Genomic DNA, 16,388 nt, shown 5'->3' on the forward strand with positions numbered 1-16,388 from the left:
CTAGATAGAGACGGTTGTAAGGGCGGAGGTATCGCTCTTCTGCGACGGACTCCGCCAGAAACCGGCGCCGTAGAATTTATCCATCATCTGTTTCTCGAGCTCAATCACCTGAATATTCCCGGACTCAAATGTGGTGACGACGCTGCTGTTGCCGGAATGGAGGCGGAGGAAGTATTCGTCGTCGTCGTAGTCGCAGCCGTAGCCGTGCGAGCGTAGAATCCCCCTTTTAAGCAGCTGGCGCTGGCGCTGCTTCCTCAGAGCCTTCCTGCACAGCCCCGCCGGCAATTTGTACACCGCCAGCACCGCCAGATTCAGCATCCCGCACGGGCAGCAGCAGCACACCGCAGCGCACTCCGCCGTCGTTCCCCCAGCCATCTCCGCCACCCTCACCCGCCTCATCCCGCCGCTGGACGAGAACTCGCTGTTCAGCAGCGGCTGCCGCCGCGCCCCCATCGAATACGACTGCTGCAGCCGGAATTGTCTCGTCATTTTCTGAGGAATTAATTAGTGTTGGAATTGTTCAATCGAAATCCCCCTCCTTCGCGATCACACCAGCGAATCCAATTCCGTGATTTGAAATTTGACCTAATTGAAATTGTGTAAAGATTAAATGAGGGGAAAAATTGAGCTGAATTGGTCAGATAAATTGGACGGAATTGGTGAAGAGGGAAAGATGTGCCATTGGCGGAGAGAAGTTGTGGGCCGTGTTACGCGGTTCCGTAACACGGCGGGTGTGACTGTGTTTTCCTTTTTAATTAAATTAGGATTATTCCGAGTATGTCATCCATATTTTATAATTTCTGTTGATGAGCTCAACGGCTGCCCTGCTTTTCAGCTCAGCTTTCCAATTCCAAATTATAGCAATAGTAATATTAATAGGATTCAGAGGAAGGAATGCTTGTCTGCGTCGTTGAATGAATAAGAGTGAATTCTAAAGTATTACTACTACTCCTATTTAATTCATTTGTGGTGTATGCTAAAATTATGTTTATGAAAGTGCATTAATTAGATCCTCAAAGAGAGTAAAGTTAGAACAATTGTGACATTGTTTTGAAGGAAATTATGAAGCTTTTAACGATATGGGTCATCTATCCTATCTGTTGGAAAAAGGAATCATAAATGGCCTCCCTTCATTTATTGCAGGGGAGTTCCTAAAACATATTTAATTGTGTAGAGTTCCTAGTTGTGGTGTAGTTCCAATACTCATTTATTGATGTACTCAAAGGGAGTCGAATCTCCCTATAAATACTAGGGAGATGAGCATTTAAAAAAAACAAGAAAAACATACAATAAATATATCTTTCTACCTCCTACTTTCAATATGCCTTACCAATCTTTCTATACCTCTCTCGGTTACCATCTTTGAGATGGTATCAGAGCAGACTATATTTGTTTGGGACTCAGAACAATGTCATCATAGTCCCGAACATACCCTTCTCGAATTCATGTCAGATTTTGACACAGAAATTCCAAAACCAATCCCAACAGAAACCATGGCAGATTTTGCGGCACAATTTTCCGAATTCATGAAATTCATGAATAAATCTGGAAACAAGTCCAAAAACTCCACAAAACAGCCAAAACCGCAACTGGAGTCCTTGGGAGAAATCAATCTGAAAACCAAACTCAATGAGGATAATTATCCCCTTTGGGCCAATCTGATGGAGAGAGCAATAGGGGGAAGGGACTGACATCTCACATCTCTGGAGGTTCAGATCCTCCCCCATCCGACGACCCCTGCTACTCAAAATGGCAGCAATAGGATCACTGCTTCTTCAATTGGATTATCAGCAATCTCGAAACCAGCCTTGTAAACGAGGTATCCCAATACAAGACACCCAAAGACCTGTGGGAAGGTCTGGCGGTCACATATGGGAGTGGAGCAGATCCATTCTAAGTACATGACCTACACAGACAAGCCATGTCAATGAAGCAAGGAGAGACGACTTTGGAAGCCCTTTGGAATAAATTCCAAGGTTTATGGATTTCAATTGATGCCAGAGATCCCAACCCCATGGACAGCCCCAAAAGCATCGACAAATACAACAAACACACCCAAAGGCATAGGCTCTATCAATTCGTTTGGGCCCTGGATGAGAAGTATGACAAGATCAGACGAGAAATTCTAAATCAAGAACCCTTACCAACCGTCCGGAAAGCTTACGGAATGGTGAGAAGAGGGTCAATGACAAGGTTCTCAAACCAGAAGCTGACCAATCTGGAATTGCCACCGGACTTGGCGCTTTCGACCGAAGCCGACCATTCCCCCCCACCGGCGACCAAATTCACTGCAAATCAGAAATCAGATGAAGATAAGAGCAAATTAACTTGCACACACTGTGGAGGAAAACGACACACACATGAGACGTGCTTCCATCTCCACGGATATCCCGATTGGTGGCAAGAGATGAAGCGTACACGGCAGGGTGGGAAGCGCGGCGGCGGCAGTAGTGGTGGAAGGGCAGCAGCGGCAGTAGCAGGTGGCGACAGAGCCACCTACACCGACGGATCAACGGGTGGCATCTGCAACACCTCCATGCCGCCCCCTCATCCACCTCTACATCACCTCAACGGCGGCGGCGGCAGAGCCAGCAACACCCCACCGGCAGCACGATTTCAAACAACACAGCCAAAGCATCAGTTGCTACCACCAAAAATTGGGCAGAAGGTAAAATAGAGGTTCCGACAGCGAGTGAAGGTGGCGCAGTTGACCGGGGATGGAGTAGAGTTCCGGCCGAAGCAGCCGCCTCAGATGAGGCGGCTAGGGTTTAAGGGGAGCGGAAATCATAAAGGGGGCGGCTAGGGTTGAATGGAGGAGGGTTGGATGTTTTAATTCATCCCTCATTTTGCAAAAAGCCCCCTCCCCCAGTTCGGTTTTATCCCAAAAACAATCCCATCCGAAAAGTGCCTCCCAAAATCCCCCCAGTCAAACCCTATATTTCAAAATCAGCCCCATTTGACCAAGAAATTCCAAAAGACACCCCAATATGTCCCAAATTCCAGAAAGACACCCCAAAATTTTGAAAAATCCAGAAATACACCCCTTATTTTCGAATTTCAGCCTTCCATCACCTGTTCAAACTCATACCAAGCTCTAGCGTACTCATCATCCCCAAACATAGGACCTAAAGGCTGCCACTGGATTTTTGATTGTGGGGCAACTGACACAATGTCATTCGATGCATCATATTTCCTCGATATTTCCCAATCCACAAAAAATTATGTTCAAACAGCTAGTGGGGATTCAGCACAAGTAGAGGGGGCGGGAACTATCACTATCTCACCAACCCTTCGCCTCTCAAGCTGTCTTTATGTTCCTTCTTTGTCCCACAAACTTTTTTGTCTATGAGTCATGTCACAAAAGACCTTAACTGCAAATTACTGATGCAGCCTCGTTTTTGCATGTTACAGGATATCAAGACGGGGATGATAGTTGGGCGTGACACTGAGCGACATGGACTGTACTACGTGGATGAGATAGCCCAACAGAGTACTACGATGCTAACTCACGGACTAAATGACAGACAGATTTGGCTCTTGCATCGCCGGTTAGGCCACCCATCTATAGGATATCTCCATCTACTCTTTCCCGAGTTAGTTTCTTCTTCGCATATTTTGAATTGTGAAACTTGTGTTTTGGCAAAAAGTCATAGACATTCCTTCAAATTGAACAATACTAGAGAAAAATCATCGTTTGCTTTGGTTCACTCTGATGTGTGGGGTCTAGCCCCGGTTACTGGGGGATAAGGTTTTCGATATTTTTTGTTGTTTATTGATGATTTTTCTCGTATGACTTGGATTTATTTTTTGAAAACAAAATCAGAAGTTTTTGAGAAATTCACTGAGTTCTATAGTCTTGTTCAAACCCAGTACAACTCCAAAATTCAAGTCCTTAGATCCGACAATGGGAGGGAATATGTGAACTCTAGAATGAAAACCTTCTTCACCGGAAAAGACCTTGTCCACCAAACATCGTTTGCTTATACACCAGAACAGAATGGGGTAGCCGAGCGAAAAAACAGATACATCCTTGAGATCACCTGTGCGCTCCTAATCGAGTCCAACATTCCTAAATCTTTTTGGCCGGAAGCTATCGCAATAGTCGTATACCTCCTCAATCGTCTTCCCACAGGAATCCTAAACTTCAAAGCCCCCTAGAGGTCTTCTCTTCCCAACACTCGACACCTTCATCTCTCAACCTCGAACCCAAAATCTTCGGTTGCTCCGTATTTGCTCACATACCCAAATATGATCGTGACAAATTCTCACCATGTGCAGTAAAATGTGTCTTCTTGGGTTATGGAAAAAATCAGAAAGGGTATAAATGTTATGATCCGTCAACAGATCACATGTATGTTAATATAAACTGTGACTTTGTTGAGAGTGAATACTTCTATAGCCAATCTAGCGGTCAGGGGGAGAGTCAGACGGAAAATCCAAACAGTGACGCACTAAATTAACTACCTCTGTGGGGAGAAACCTTTCAGGGGGAGGATATTCAAGGGGAAAACAACCAAATTACCCCACCAGACCGAAATTCTGTCATAGAAATCGGTACAACAGAGGAAGTTAGCAGTACCACCGGGCAGTCAAATCCACAGGAACAGAACATGCCGCTTCAGGACACTGTCAAGCTATCTGACCAGTCCTTGAATCCTGAGGTAAATGCTTCTGATCCCAATATTGATACCCTACTTGAAACCACTGACAGTGACAGGGAAAACAGAAGTGATACAAATGAGCCACTGACGGAACAAGAGACAGGGCACGGCAGATTGCCCCAAAGAAGTACAAGGGGCATTCCTCCTCGAAGATATTCGCCAGACTGGAAAGGGTGGAAATCTAGATACTGTGTTGCAAATCTTATCTAGGGACACCTTACCGAAATGGCTAGGGCATTCGAAGCTGCACTTTATGAAGAAGAAGAGATTCCGCAGTACTTTGAAGAGGCAATGAAACACAAGTATGAAGAAGGAGATTGATGCCTTGATAAAGAATGAAACGTGGGAGAAGTGTACTTTACCTCCGGGAAAGAAACCAGTAGGATGTTGTTGGATCTTCACCATAAAAAGACGTGTAGATGGTTCAATCGAGAGATACAAGGCAAGATTGGTTGCTAAGGGATATACTCAGGTGTATGAAGTAGACTACGAAGAAACTTTCTCCCTTGTGCAGTAAGAGCGCTTCTATCTGTAGCTGCATGGAATGGCCATTATACCAGTTTTGTAATACCCCGACTTTTTCTACCCTTTTTATTTGTTCTCGTAGTGACATCGTTTGTGCACTTGAAATTTTTTTGCCTTCGTTTCGTTAGTCGATAGAAGGATATATCATTTGGGGCCTATAACAATTATTCTTTTCTACCCCTAATTTATTTAATTTTCCAAGCCCAATTCTCTCTTTTTTGAAACTACATTTTGAAGCCCAATTGGAGATGAAAACCGCCAGATTACTCTCAATAATTTGATTTCACCCAATTTCTGCTCCACATAATATGGCCATTATATGCCATGATCCACACTACCTGAAATATAGGAATAAATGGGCAACAACAGTTTCAGCTATAAAAACACACGTATATCAACTCTCAAGTTTCATTATCCCACGACTTGTTTTCACAACTATAATCGAGAGAAAAGAGAGTTCTTGCGCGATGCGGAGAGGGATGAATGGGCTTAACACGGAGTGGTGAGAATATGAAAACATCGGCGACGGCGCTGCAATTCGGAGCGTGGGGCAGCGACGATCGAGTTCAGATCGGAGGAATTGAGAGATGAAGCGAGTTCTCTTTTAATTTTGGGTCGGAGATATCGACGAATTTGAGGGAGAGCAGCAACGAAAAGTAGAGAGGCGGCGGTGGTTGGCGACCCCAGCGATGGCGTCGCGATTCGGGAGTCTGGAGAGAAGAGGGATACGGGAGAGCAGAGAGAGAGAGATTGGGAACAAGGGCGAAGGACAGCCGCCGTGCAGCGGTTCAGCGACGGCAACGTCGGACTTGGAGGGCGAGCTGCAGCAGCAAACCGCAGCGGCCGTCTTGATCTGGAGCAGCGGTGGCTGGACTTCGGCAGCGATGGCGAGAAGGGGGCGAGACAGCGATGACGATCCCGACAGAGGCGCGGAGGAGATGCAAAGGCGTACAACAGCGGCGGTGGCAGTATGAGTAGATCCAAGGGGGGGAGAGATAGAGGAAAAAGAAAAGAAAGAGAGCGGATGGAGAGAAAAGAGGGACAAACGGAGGGGAGGAAGATGGAGATGCAGGAGATATGAATTGTGAGAGAAAGTTGTTGATCATGTGTGTTGACCGTGTGATTAAAGGAGAAGAGAGAGAGTTGGGCCTTATTTATTAGTGGGCTTGTTTTGACTAATAGATTGATCAAGGAAAAATAAAGTGACGAAGGGAGTTGGTTTGTCTTTTGGCAGAAGGATATATGAAGCTGCAGCCTCGAAAATAATTGAAAGAGCATAAAAGCATAGACTAAAGGAATGATTTTCTCCGCGAACAAAATTGGAGTCGAAGTAAGGAGCTCAAATTCAGAAAATTAAACAAACGAGGTGGGCCTTCGAACTAAAGTATTTTCAAGAGCTTTGGTTTTAATATATCGGTTTGAGCATCATGTTATGTGTGATTGATTTATTATATTTATCCCAATGATGAGGCGAGATATGCGATCAAAGTGAAAGTGTTGTTGCGCATGTTATGTGGTGCTATGTGTTAATTTATTGAGTGATATTATAAATTGTTTGGCTTTGTTGATGTGATGTGAATTGATGCTCGGCCTTGACAGAAAAGTGATTTGTGTTTCAAATACGTTTTAGAGGAAAATAAAGTTTGCAAAGTGAATGCCATGCCATGTTTTTGTTTTGAGAAATTCATATCTGTTTGTTTAGCAAGGAAGTTGTCCCTACTAGACCTCGAATTCGGGTCTGACTAGGGAGTGAGTCCCTACTCAGACTAGTATACGCCAATGGGGATCGTGAGCCGTCTTTTGGGTCGGCCGGTCCAGTGATTGAGTTTGCGGCCACATTCTCGTTTCACATTATGTTGTTGATGTTGATGAGATTGATGTTGATGTTGATGTTGATGATTGCTTAGTGGGGGTGAGTCCCTACTATGAGTTTAATCGAATTCGTGTCCTAGGAAGGGTGCGTCCCTACTCGGACTAGTGTACACGATGAGGACCGTGGGTCATCGAATGGGTTGGCCGGTTTTCGTGCTCGTGGAAAGTGGCCCCTTTACACGGCACCCTAAAGAACAGATATGACAGTTTCTTAAACAATTCAAGGAGAATGGTTGTGTTTTGAAATGATGAGGAAAAAGGATTTGAGGACGAGTTAAAAGTTTGTGTTTGAGATATTTTTAGTGTCTCGGGCCTTTTCAAGTTAAAACCCCGAGGTCACTCAATGGTGGCATGATATAACTGTTTTTATAAAATTGTTTTGGCATTTGTCCACTGAGTGCATCAAGTACTCATACCTGCATATGTTTTTCCTATGTGCAGGTTGAGCGGTGACGAGCGCGATGTGTGTTGAGCATGAAAGTGAAGAAGATAGTAAATAAAATTTTCTGAATATATTATGTCTTCATACATAATATTATTCTACTCTCGAATGCTTCCGCTTAATATTGTTTCTTTTGCCAAGTATTGTTGAGATAATATTTGTTTCGAGTTGCTGATTGTTGAAATGATACTCTGATTTTATTCAAGCTATTCCCATTTGCTTCGAGCTATGGTCGAGTTGTGTTATTTTCCCCTTTCTTCCCCGCTTTTTTAATCCTCTCCTAGTCGCGATCAACAGTGTTTTCTATCCTTAGAAAATGCGGGCGTGACAAGTTTGATGTTACAAATGCCTTTCTTCATGGAGAACTTGAGAAAGACAAGGAAGTCTACATGGAGGTCCCCCCAGGTTTTTGTGAAGAATTTAGAAAAGGACAGGTGTGCAGACTGTGGAAGACCCTTTATGGGTTAAAGCAATCCCCCAGAGTGTGTTTTGGAAGATTTTGCCAGGCAATGTTCAAACATGGCTTCAAACAGAGCCATTCAGATCACACACTATTCCTAAAGAAGTGGAACGGCAAAATGACATGTCTGATAATCTATGTTGATGACATGATCATAACATGAGATGATGGCGAAGAGATCCAAAATCTAAAGGAGAATATTTTCAGGGAGTTTGAAATGAAGGACTTGGGAGCTTTAAAGTACTTCCTAGAAATTGAAGTGTTGAGATCCAAACACGGAATATTCCTAAGGCAGAAAAAGTATGTACTTGACATGCTAGCAGAAACAGGCCTACTGGACTGCAAGCCTGCTGAAACTCCAATGGTATCCAACCATGGATTGAAGATTGTGGATGGAGCTAAGCCTAGAGACCATGAAAGATATCAACGGTTAGTAGGTAAACTTATCTATCTTTCTCATACTAGGCCCGACATCACATATGCAGTTGGAGTTGTCAGTCAATTCATGCATCAGCTTCAGGAAGATCATATGGATGCTGTCATGAGAATTGTGAGATATTTAAAGGGAACAACCAGTTATGGGGTATTCTTAGAAAAGAAGAAAGATTTGGAAATTAATGGATACACCGATGCAGATTGGGCAAGCAATCCAGTCGATAGAAAATCCACTGGAGGATATTTTACCTTTGTTGGGGGTAACTTAGTCACTTGGAGATGCAAGAAGCAGAAAGTTGTAGCATTATCAAGTTCAGAAACAGAATTTCGAGGGATCAGAAGTGGCCTGATGGAGATACTTTGGCTTAGGAGGCTGTTAACAGAAATCGGCTTTCCTCCTTTACGGAAAAGTCAACTTTTCTGGGACAATAAAACAGCAATCAGCATTCCAGAGAATCCAGTAGAGCATGACAGAACGAAACATGTCGAAGTTGATTGTCACTTCATCAAAGAAAAACTTGAAAGCGGCATCATCGAATTTCCATTTGTCCGATCTGAGGAACAACTTGCAGACATACTAACCAAGGCGTTGAGTCCTAAAGTTTTCAAAGAATTTCTGGGCAAGTTGAGTATCGGAGATACCGTTGCTCAACTTGAGGGGGAGTGTTGGAAAAAGGAATCATAAATGGCCGCCCTTCATTCATTGCAGTGGAGTTCCTAGAACATATTTAATAGTGTAGAGTTTCTAGTTGTGGTGTAGTTCAAATACTCATTTATTGATGTACTCAAAGACACTCAAATCTCCCTATAAATACTAGGGAGATGAGCATTTCAAAAAAACAAGAAAAACATATAAGAAATATATCTTTCTACCTCCTACTTTCAATATGCCTTACCAATCTTTCTATACCTCTCTCGATTACCATCTTTAAGACTATCCTCCATAGCAAATGGATCCATTTGGTGCCGAATAAATATGTCATTCATGCGGTAAACAACATAAACAATGAGATAGAAAGTTTCACATAGTAAAACCGATTACAAAAGAAGGTGAAACGACACAAGACAACAAATCTAAGAGATACTCCCTTCGTCTGCGAATACGAGTCCCGTGTTGCCATTTTGGTCTGTCTGAATAGGAGTCTCGGTTCATTATTACTATAAATGATAAGGGACCCCACATTCTACTAACTGACTCATTCAACTCATGTATCATTTAAAACTAATATATACCCATATTCCACTAACTTTCGTCCACCCACTTTCTTAATATTTCTTAAAATCGTGTCGGATAGAAATGGGGCTCCTATTCTGAGACGGAGGGAGTGGAGTATAAACCAAAACTTGTAGGAAGATAACAGATGGTGACTAGCCGCACTCAAACCACGAAGATTCCCTCTCACAAAAAGATGATGAGCTCACGAATGAAACTGAACTCCTTCAGCCTTTCAAGGTCAACACCACAATTGATAAGCAAGAAGATTGTAATCATTAAGAGTCAAGCCACACCACACCGCTTACACATAAGGCAAAGAATAACTTGGAGTCTGGCCACAAAAGTGATCAGTGAAGGAGAAACCTTAATTCCAGAATAAGTTACGGGGGAACTGAACTAGAACTAGAACTAGAACTAGAACCATGTGGGAATTAAAAGTGCAAATAAATTTAAATTAAAGGAAATCAATTATACTGGAACAGAAGATGGACATTTTGATTAATTCGGCAACTTCAAAACTGTGGCGGCGATAAATTTTTACACCAAAAATAATAACTTTTCACAAATAGAAGAGGACGTGGAATATTCTAAGTTTAAAAAAACTATTCAAATTTAGTTGATATTGCAGTTGAATATTTGGTTTGATCTTAATTTAGAACTTCAAATTTTAATTACATTTTCTTTAGCTAATTAAATATATTTATTTCTCCTTTTTTCGATTATTGACATTACAATTATATATATACATAATCGTAATACATTTCTTCTTTGATCAAAATGGCCACTGCCAGTATGTGTAACAATCTTATTCTGGAATAAATACATCCATTGGCAATAAAAAATGTTGGCCAATTTAATTTTAATAAAAAAGTTTAAAGTTCGATCTCAAAAAAAAAAGTTTATCAGACCAACTTCAACCATACACCAAAACCCATTTTTTGTGTAAAAATCATCTCCAATCATACACCAAATTCAAACCCATTTTTGGTGTTTTCTACGGATTTACACCAAATATGGTGTTACTGCAAAAATTTATGACATATTGCAAATCAGTCCATTATTATTTAATTATGTGAATTAAAACACAAAAAAAAGTTACAATAACAAATGAAAATGCTCGATTTCAAAAGTATTTGACTTAATATGACGCAAAAAGAAATAAAATGCTCATTTGGACTTGCACTAGTTGACCAGTTGTGGCCTTGTGGGAACAAACACAAATTTCGAGTCTTGATTTTCTTCAATTTTATATCGATATATTGGTATGTTTTTTTTATTTTTATTTTGTAATTATGATGTTTTTAAATATGTTTGGATTTATGTTTTAATTTTATCATAGCACGTGAAGTGTATATTAATTTTTAAGTCAATGTATTTTTTTAATATAAAGTATATTTATATCATAAGAAAATTTATTTTATTATTTAATTTAATTTAATTTAATTTATAATGTGGTGGATAAATGTTTAATTCAAATAAGTATGTCTGTGACGCCCCGAGAAATTGTTCCTCTCCTTTGAGATAAGTCAGATTTATTAGCATAGTAAATTCTCGTTGTGAGGGCCTAGAATTTTCGTTGTAATTACCGACGTTGGAATAAATTAAATACTATGTTGAAAGAAATAAGTTGCAAGGAGATTTATTCAAAAAAAGAAAGTAAGTGATATACTTTTGTTGGAGGAACAATTTGAGATACAATTTCTTAAAATTGTGAAGACATTAATAGTGCATGATACATAAGTGAAAGAGACTACACATCCACATTACATCATCCCTTCTCCCACCTCTAGTAATAGAATTCTAGAGAGTATCATAAATTGGTATAGGAATCAAAGTGGTACAAGGGTAGATTCTCTTCCCTTCCTCCATCTCTTTCCTTCTCGAAATTCGGCCCCATGAAACTCCAAAAGGGACAGCCCCTAACCTGCAAGGATAACACAAAATGGGGTTAGAAGATGATCTCATATAAAAGCAGTAGGGGAGGGGGGCAAGCTCGATTAAGCATGGAGAGGAGGAAGATTTGCATCACATTTCCACCTTACACCAAAATAGGAGCCAAGACAAAGGGGTATAGGAGCACGAACCGACGCGACGGAGGCGGCGAGGCAGCGGCCCTGCTCGCCAAAGCTGGTGGCGTGAGTGCAACGACGGGACCCCGGAGGCTGCGTGAGGGCTCCGCTAAGGAGAGCTGCCGCCTGGAGACAACCGATTTCGACGAGGAGGAACGGCGTTGCTGTTCTCCGATTGCAAATTTAGGGATCCGAATTTTGGAAAGAGAGGTTTAAATCGAGGAACAAAGGAAGAGAGGGAGAGGGATCCGACGCTGGGGGCGGCGGCGAACTCGCCGGAGAAGGAAGGGAAAGGAGGGAGGTGAGGCGTCGCAGCCTCTGTGACTTCAATTTTGGAAATTTTGGAATGGAAGAAAAAAAGAAAAAAAAAGGGGAGAAAGAGAATCATCCGAGATAAATGGGAAAGGGGTCATTAATTGGACTCTCATTCATTTTAGTCTGGGCCGAAGTGTTTAGGCCTTTAAATTAACTAAATGGGCTATTTTGTTTTCCAAAGTGGACTACTAATTAATTGGCAGAGGGCCATTTAATTTGTTGAGAAGTGAGAATGCGAAATTTAAATGTTAGTAAATGGACCGGTTTTAATTATTGTTATGTTGGACCGAGATCTAATTGTTGGGCTTGGAAATAAATCATGTTGGAAGGGAATTAATTTTAGAAGTTGAGCTTGAAGCTTAATTAATTAATTCCCGAATAATTTACTAAGTTTTCAAAGATGGAAAATGTTGAAGTTGGAGACGCGAATTGGCCGACCGGCGTCGCCCCGCGACGCCATGGGCAGCCTTAAGAAAAATCTTAAGAAAAGATTTAAGAAAGAGATTTTCCAAGAATCCATATTTTATTAAATAAGTGCCCAAATATTTATTTTAGAGAAAATAGAATTTCTCCGAAGTTAGTAAAGTGAATAAATTCTGCAGAGTAGTGAAGCCCGAGATAGGATTAAGAAAATCCTATAAGACAAGACTAAGATATAGGTCCTATCCAATAGGATGCATGCATTCTTTTCTCAAGAGAAATAGTCAGGTACTAATTAGCATGCTACGCTATTTATTTTTCAAAGGGTAAATTGCTCAAGGGCAAGTGAGGCCAAAGCGAGAAATTGAGTTGAGAATTAAGCATATCAGGTGGGCTTTCTTTTAATATCCAGCACTATAGTGTGAATATAAAGCAAATATTATGAAGTTATGAAATATCATCTTTTCTAAAAAAATGAAGATGTGAATTATTTTAAAGTTGTTGTCATGCCATAAAATGTTTGTTTTCGAGACCTGTCTGTGAGGGCTATATGCCGAGAGTTTGGCGATGCCAAAAATTTGGCAACGAGTTCGGTTCCCAATAGGACCGCAAATCCTATTCGGAGTTTCGTGCGCGAGCGCTGTGAGCCATCCTAGAGAGAGGTTGGCCGGCGAGGGTGCTTGTGAAGGCGGCCACCTTCACGGCACATTGGATTCTCAGACATGGAATACCTCAAGAACTTAGACTGCAGTCGGACTTTTAAGATCACAAAAGAATTTAGTATGCTCGGGCCTTTTAAGAAAACCCCGTGTGATACTGTTGGTGGGTGACAACTTATATATGTATGTTTTTTTGCGGCACGTGTCCACTGAGTACTCATGTACTCAGCCCTGCATGTATTTATAAATGTGCAGGTTGAACGTCAAGAGGAAGGAATATTGATCGGAGTCGATGCTATTAAATAATCAAGTGGATTTCTCTACGATTCGTGTCTTCATATACGAAGTCGTTTAGTAAGGACCTATTCCGCTGTACTTTCGTCAAATGAGAATTTCAAAGTCTCACATTCGAACTCTGATTTAGTTGATATGATGAATCATTCTATTTTGAGATCTTGTAATCAAATACTTGGCTTCTAATTTGTGGTATCAATTGATTGGCATTTCGGCAAGTCCCTTGAGTTCTTTCCTCGTTTCGTTAATTCCGCTTATTAGTCACGGATTTTCCCGCTTTTACTATCATTAGCAAAGTGCGGTCGTGACAATGTCGTTGTAATTGAAAAAGTATAAAAAGTAGGTGAGTATGGAATATTATTTTGGGTTTGAGTTTGGTGTAAATGATTGGAGTAAAATTAGCCTATACCGAAAAATGGGTTTGAGTAAAGGCATTAACTTGTAGTAAGACAATATATTTTACTCCTAGTTTATATTTAACAGTTGGTATAAAATTAAGGATGAATTGTATTTTGACATAATTAACATATTATAGGAAGAGTTAATTATTTGTGTATGCGGGCAGTTTTAGACTTTAAAACATGTTGATTTGACGGAACTGTTATGATTCAAAACATAGTACTCCTCTCTTTATGATCAGAAGCTAACATACCCAAAAATATTTGTACGATATGAATTGGGGTGAAGACATGCGGATGCAGATAGCAGATGAGGCAAACAACGCGGTGCTCGGAAATTCAATTACTCCTTCACAATAGTTACATCCAATAATAATAAATTAAACCCGCTATATTGGATCTACACAAACACAAATCCATGGCTGAAAACAGAGGATCCACGATTCCTCCTCTGTTTTTCCGGAAAAAAAAAGGTTACATTTTTTGTACAATCAAATTGACTGACCGTCGCGGTGATTAGGATGTGTAGTAGAAAACCGGCTGCAACATGAGGTGGAGACCGAGGAAGCAAGCGGTGGAGAAACAGAGAAACACCAATCCGTATACAAGCCGGAGACTCATTTTCAGAGATTTGGGAAATGAACAAATTTGGTGAAGAGAAGAGAGTGTGGAGTAAGATCCAAGTTTTCAGATCTGATTTTTTAAAGTCGAAAACCATACTATATCTAATATTTTAATTAACTACTATTCAACTACAAACACAATATTTATTGATTTGGGTGGTCGAAATAAATTCTTATTTCCTATACAAATTAATGACCATACATATAATCTTTGTCCATTGTGTCAAGGGAAAGAGAGTTTATTTAATCATATATACATAACTAAACTATTAAAATATTTCATCTATAATTACATTTTTATACAAATAACTTGTTTTATAAATCAAACGAATAGAATTACATAGTTATACTTTTGATTGATCAATATTAATATTACCATTTCTAGTTACAACATTTCTAAGGATACACTAAAACTTAAAATGAGATAGGTAATTAGCTCCAATAGTACTCCAATATCAATTTCATTTTTGGTTTTTGGGAAAAAAATACCTAGTTTTAGGTTTACACTAAACTTAAATCCAATTTTTTTTCAAATTTTGTAATAAAAAAGGCACAATATAGAAAATATTCTTTTAAGTTTGAGTTTAGTATAAATGGTTGGAGTAAAATCATATTTGATGTTACATTTATGCTAAAATGAATTTATGTTTAGTGTAAATTGTTGGAGATGCTCTTAAATCAGATTTCATATTTTTAATAAAGTTAACGAAACAATCAAGAAATAAAGATTTCATTCCCTTTATATTTCTTGCGCTTACTAAACACAATATTGAAATTATTCATCCATTTTTATCTTCATTTCATTCCCTCTTTATTTCATTCAATTATACCAATAATGGTCTTAGTCTCGACCAAAAAAAAGCAATCTTCTTTAATTTAATATGTTGTATAGTTAAGTAAAACGGATTAGAATATTTGACCTATTTTGTAAAATTAGTTAATTAGGAGGCTTTGAACTATGGTATTGATAGATTAATTATGGTTTAATTAAAGGTAAATCTGTTTGTAATTTTTCATTTATTTAAAATAATCTCATTTTCATTCTACTTCACTTTTTTAATTGTTGATAATTCACTAATTAATATTTAAATTAATAGAGCTAAAATCATGCACTTACGATCTTACTTTAACAATTTTAATATTTTTGTATTGGTGAAAGAAGAAATAAACATTTTTCTAATGTTGAAAATTGAGAAGCAATTCAAAAAAGATTTGCAAAAGGAGGTGTTTGGATAAAAAAAATATATACTCCTGGGCAATGCATATATTTTTGTGGGACCTATATTATTAAATTAATATAACTTTCTAACAATGGAATGCGCATATTTTTGTGGGTTGGACGAAAATGGAAAGTGCACATATTTTTATGGGATGAAAAGAGTATATATTAATATATATTTATTATATATATATATATATATATATATATATATATATATATATATATTGATTGAGAGGTTTTCGGTATAATTTTAATAAAGCAATTTTGAATTGTTTTCAAGATAGAATATTCATAGTAATTTAGTTCTCTACTTTTCTCTCTCTTATACTTTATTCTTTCTATTTTAACTCTTTAAATATCAATTTTTTAAATTATGTACTTAAAAGAAGTGCTTCGCTTATCTTGGGACAAATGTAATATTACCTAAAATTTATAATAAACCGTTAATTGGATAATTTCCCCTTTCCTCCCACATTTTTGCAGAGAAATTTCGGAATATGAGTTTAAATTCGCTGACCTTTCGAGATAAGGGATTCAATTCGCTTACCTTTCGAAATATGGGTCAGAGACATGCGATTTTTTCGGAATAAGGGTTTTACACCTTTTTATGTTTATTCTCTTCATTTTTCTTATTATTTCCCTTCCAATAATTATAGATTTACTAAACTATCATTTAACCCATCTCTCAAAAATTTCATTTTACCTCCCTCCAAACGATTTGCGCTCCACTCTTTAAAGTCAATCTTCTCTCAAATTCTCACGTTCACTCCGCCTCCG

General features: G+C 39.3%; 1 protein-coding gene and 1 long non-coding RNA gene across 2 annotated transcripts; both read right to left on the reverse strand.

The window, feature by feature from the left end:
• On the reverse strand, positions 1 to 489 carry LOC121796832. The gene has a single exon (XM_042195608.1). It carries the CDS (start codon positions 487 to 489, stop codon positions 1 to 3), a length of 489 nt encoding a protein of 162 aa, XP_042051542.1.
• A 10,791-nt stretch (positions 490 to 11,280) lies between these two features.
• Positions 11,281 to 12,584, reverse strand: LOC121793950. The gene is made up of 2 exons (XR_006049200.1): positions 11,696 to 12,584; positions 11,281 to 11,535 (listed from the first exon to the last, which is right to left on the reverse strand). It is a non-coding gene; the product is annotated as an uncharacterized LOC121793950 (long non-coding RNA).
• Between the last annotated feature and the right edge of the window lie 3,804 nt (positions 12,585 to 16,388).

The sequence above is a fragment of the Salvia splendens genome, chromosome 3 (genome assembly GCF_004379255.2).
Source record: "Salvia splendens isolate huo1 chromosome 3, SspV2, whole genome shotgun sequence".
Lineage (NCBI taxonomy): Eukaryota > Viridiplantae > Streptophyta > Magnoliopsida > Lamiales > Lamiaceae > Salvia > Salvia splendens.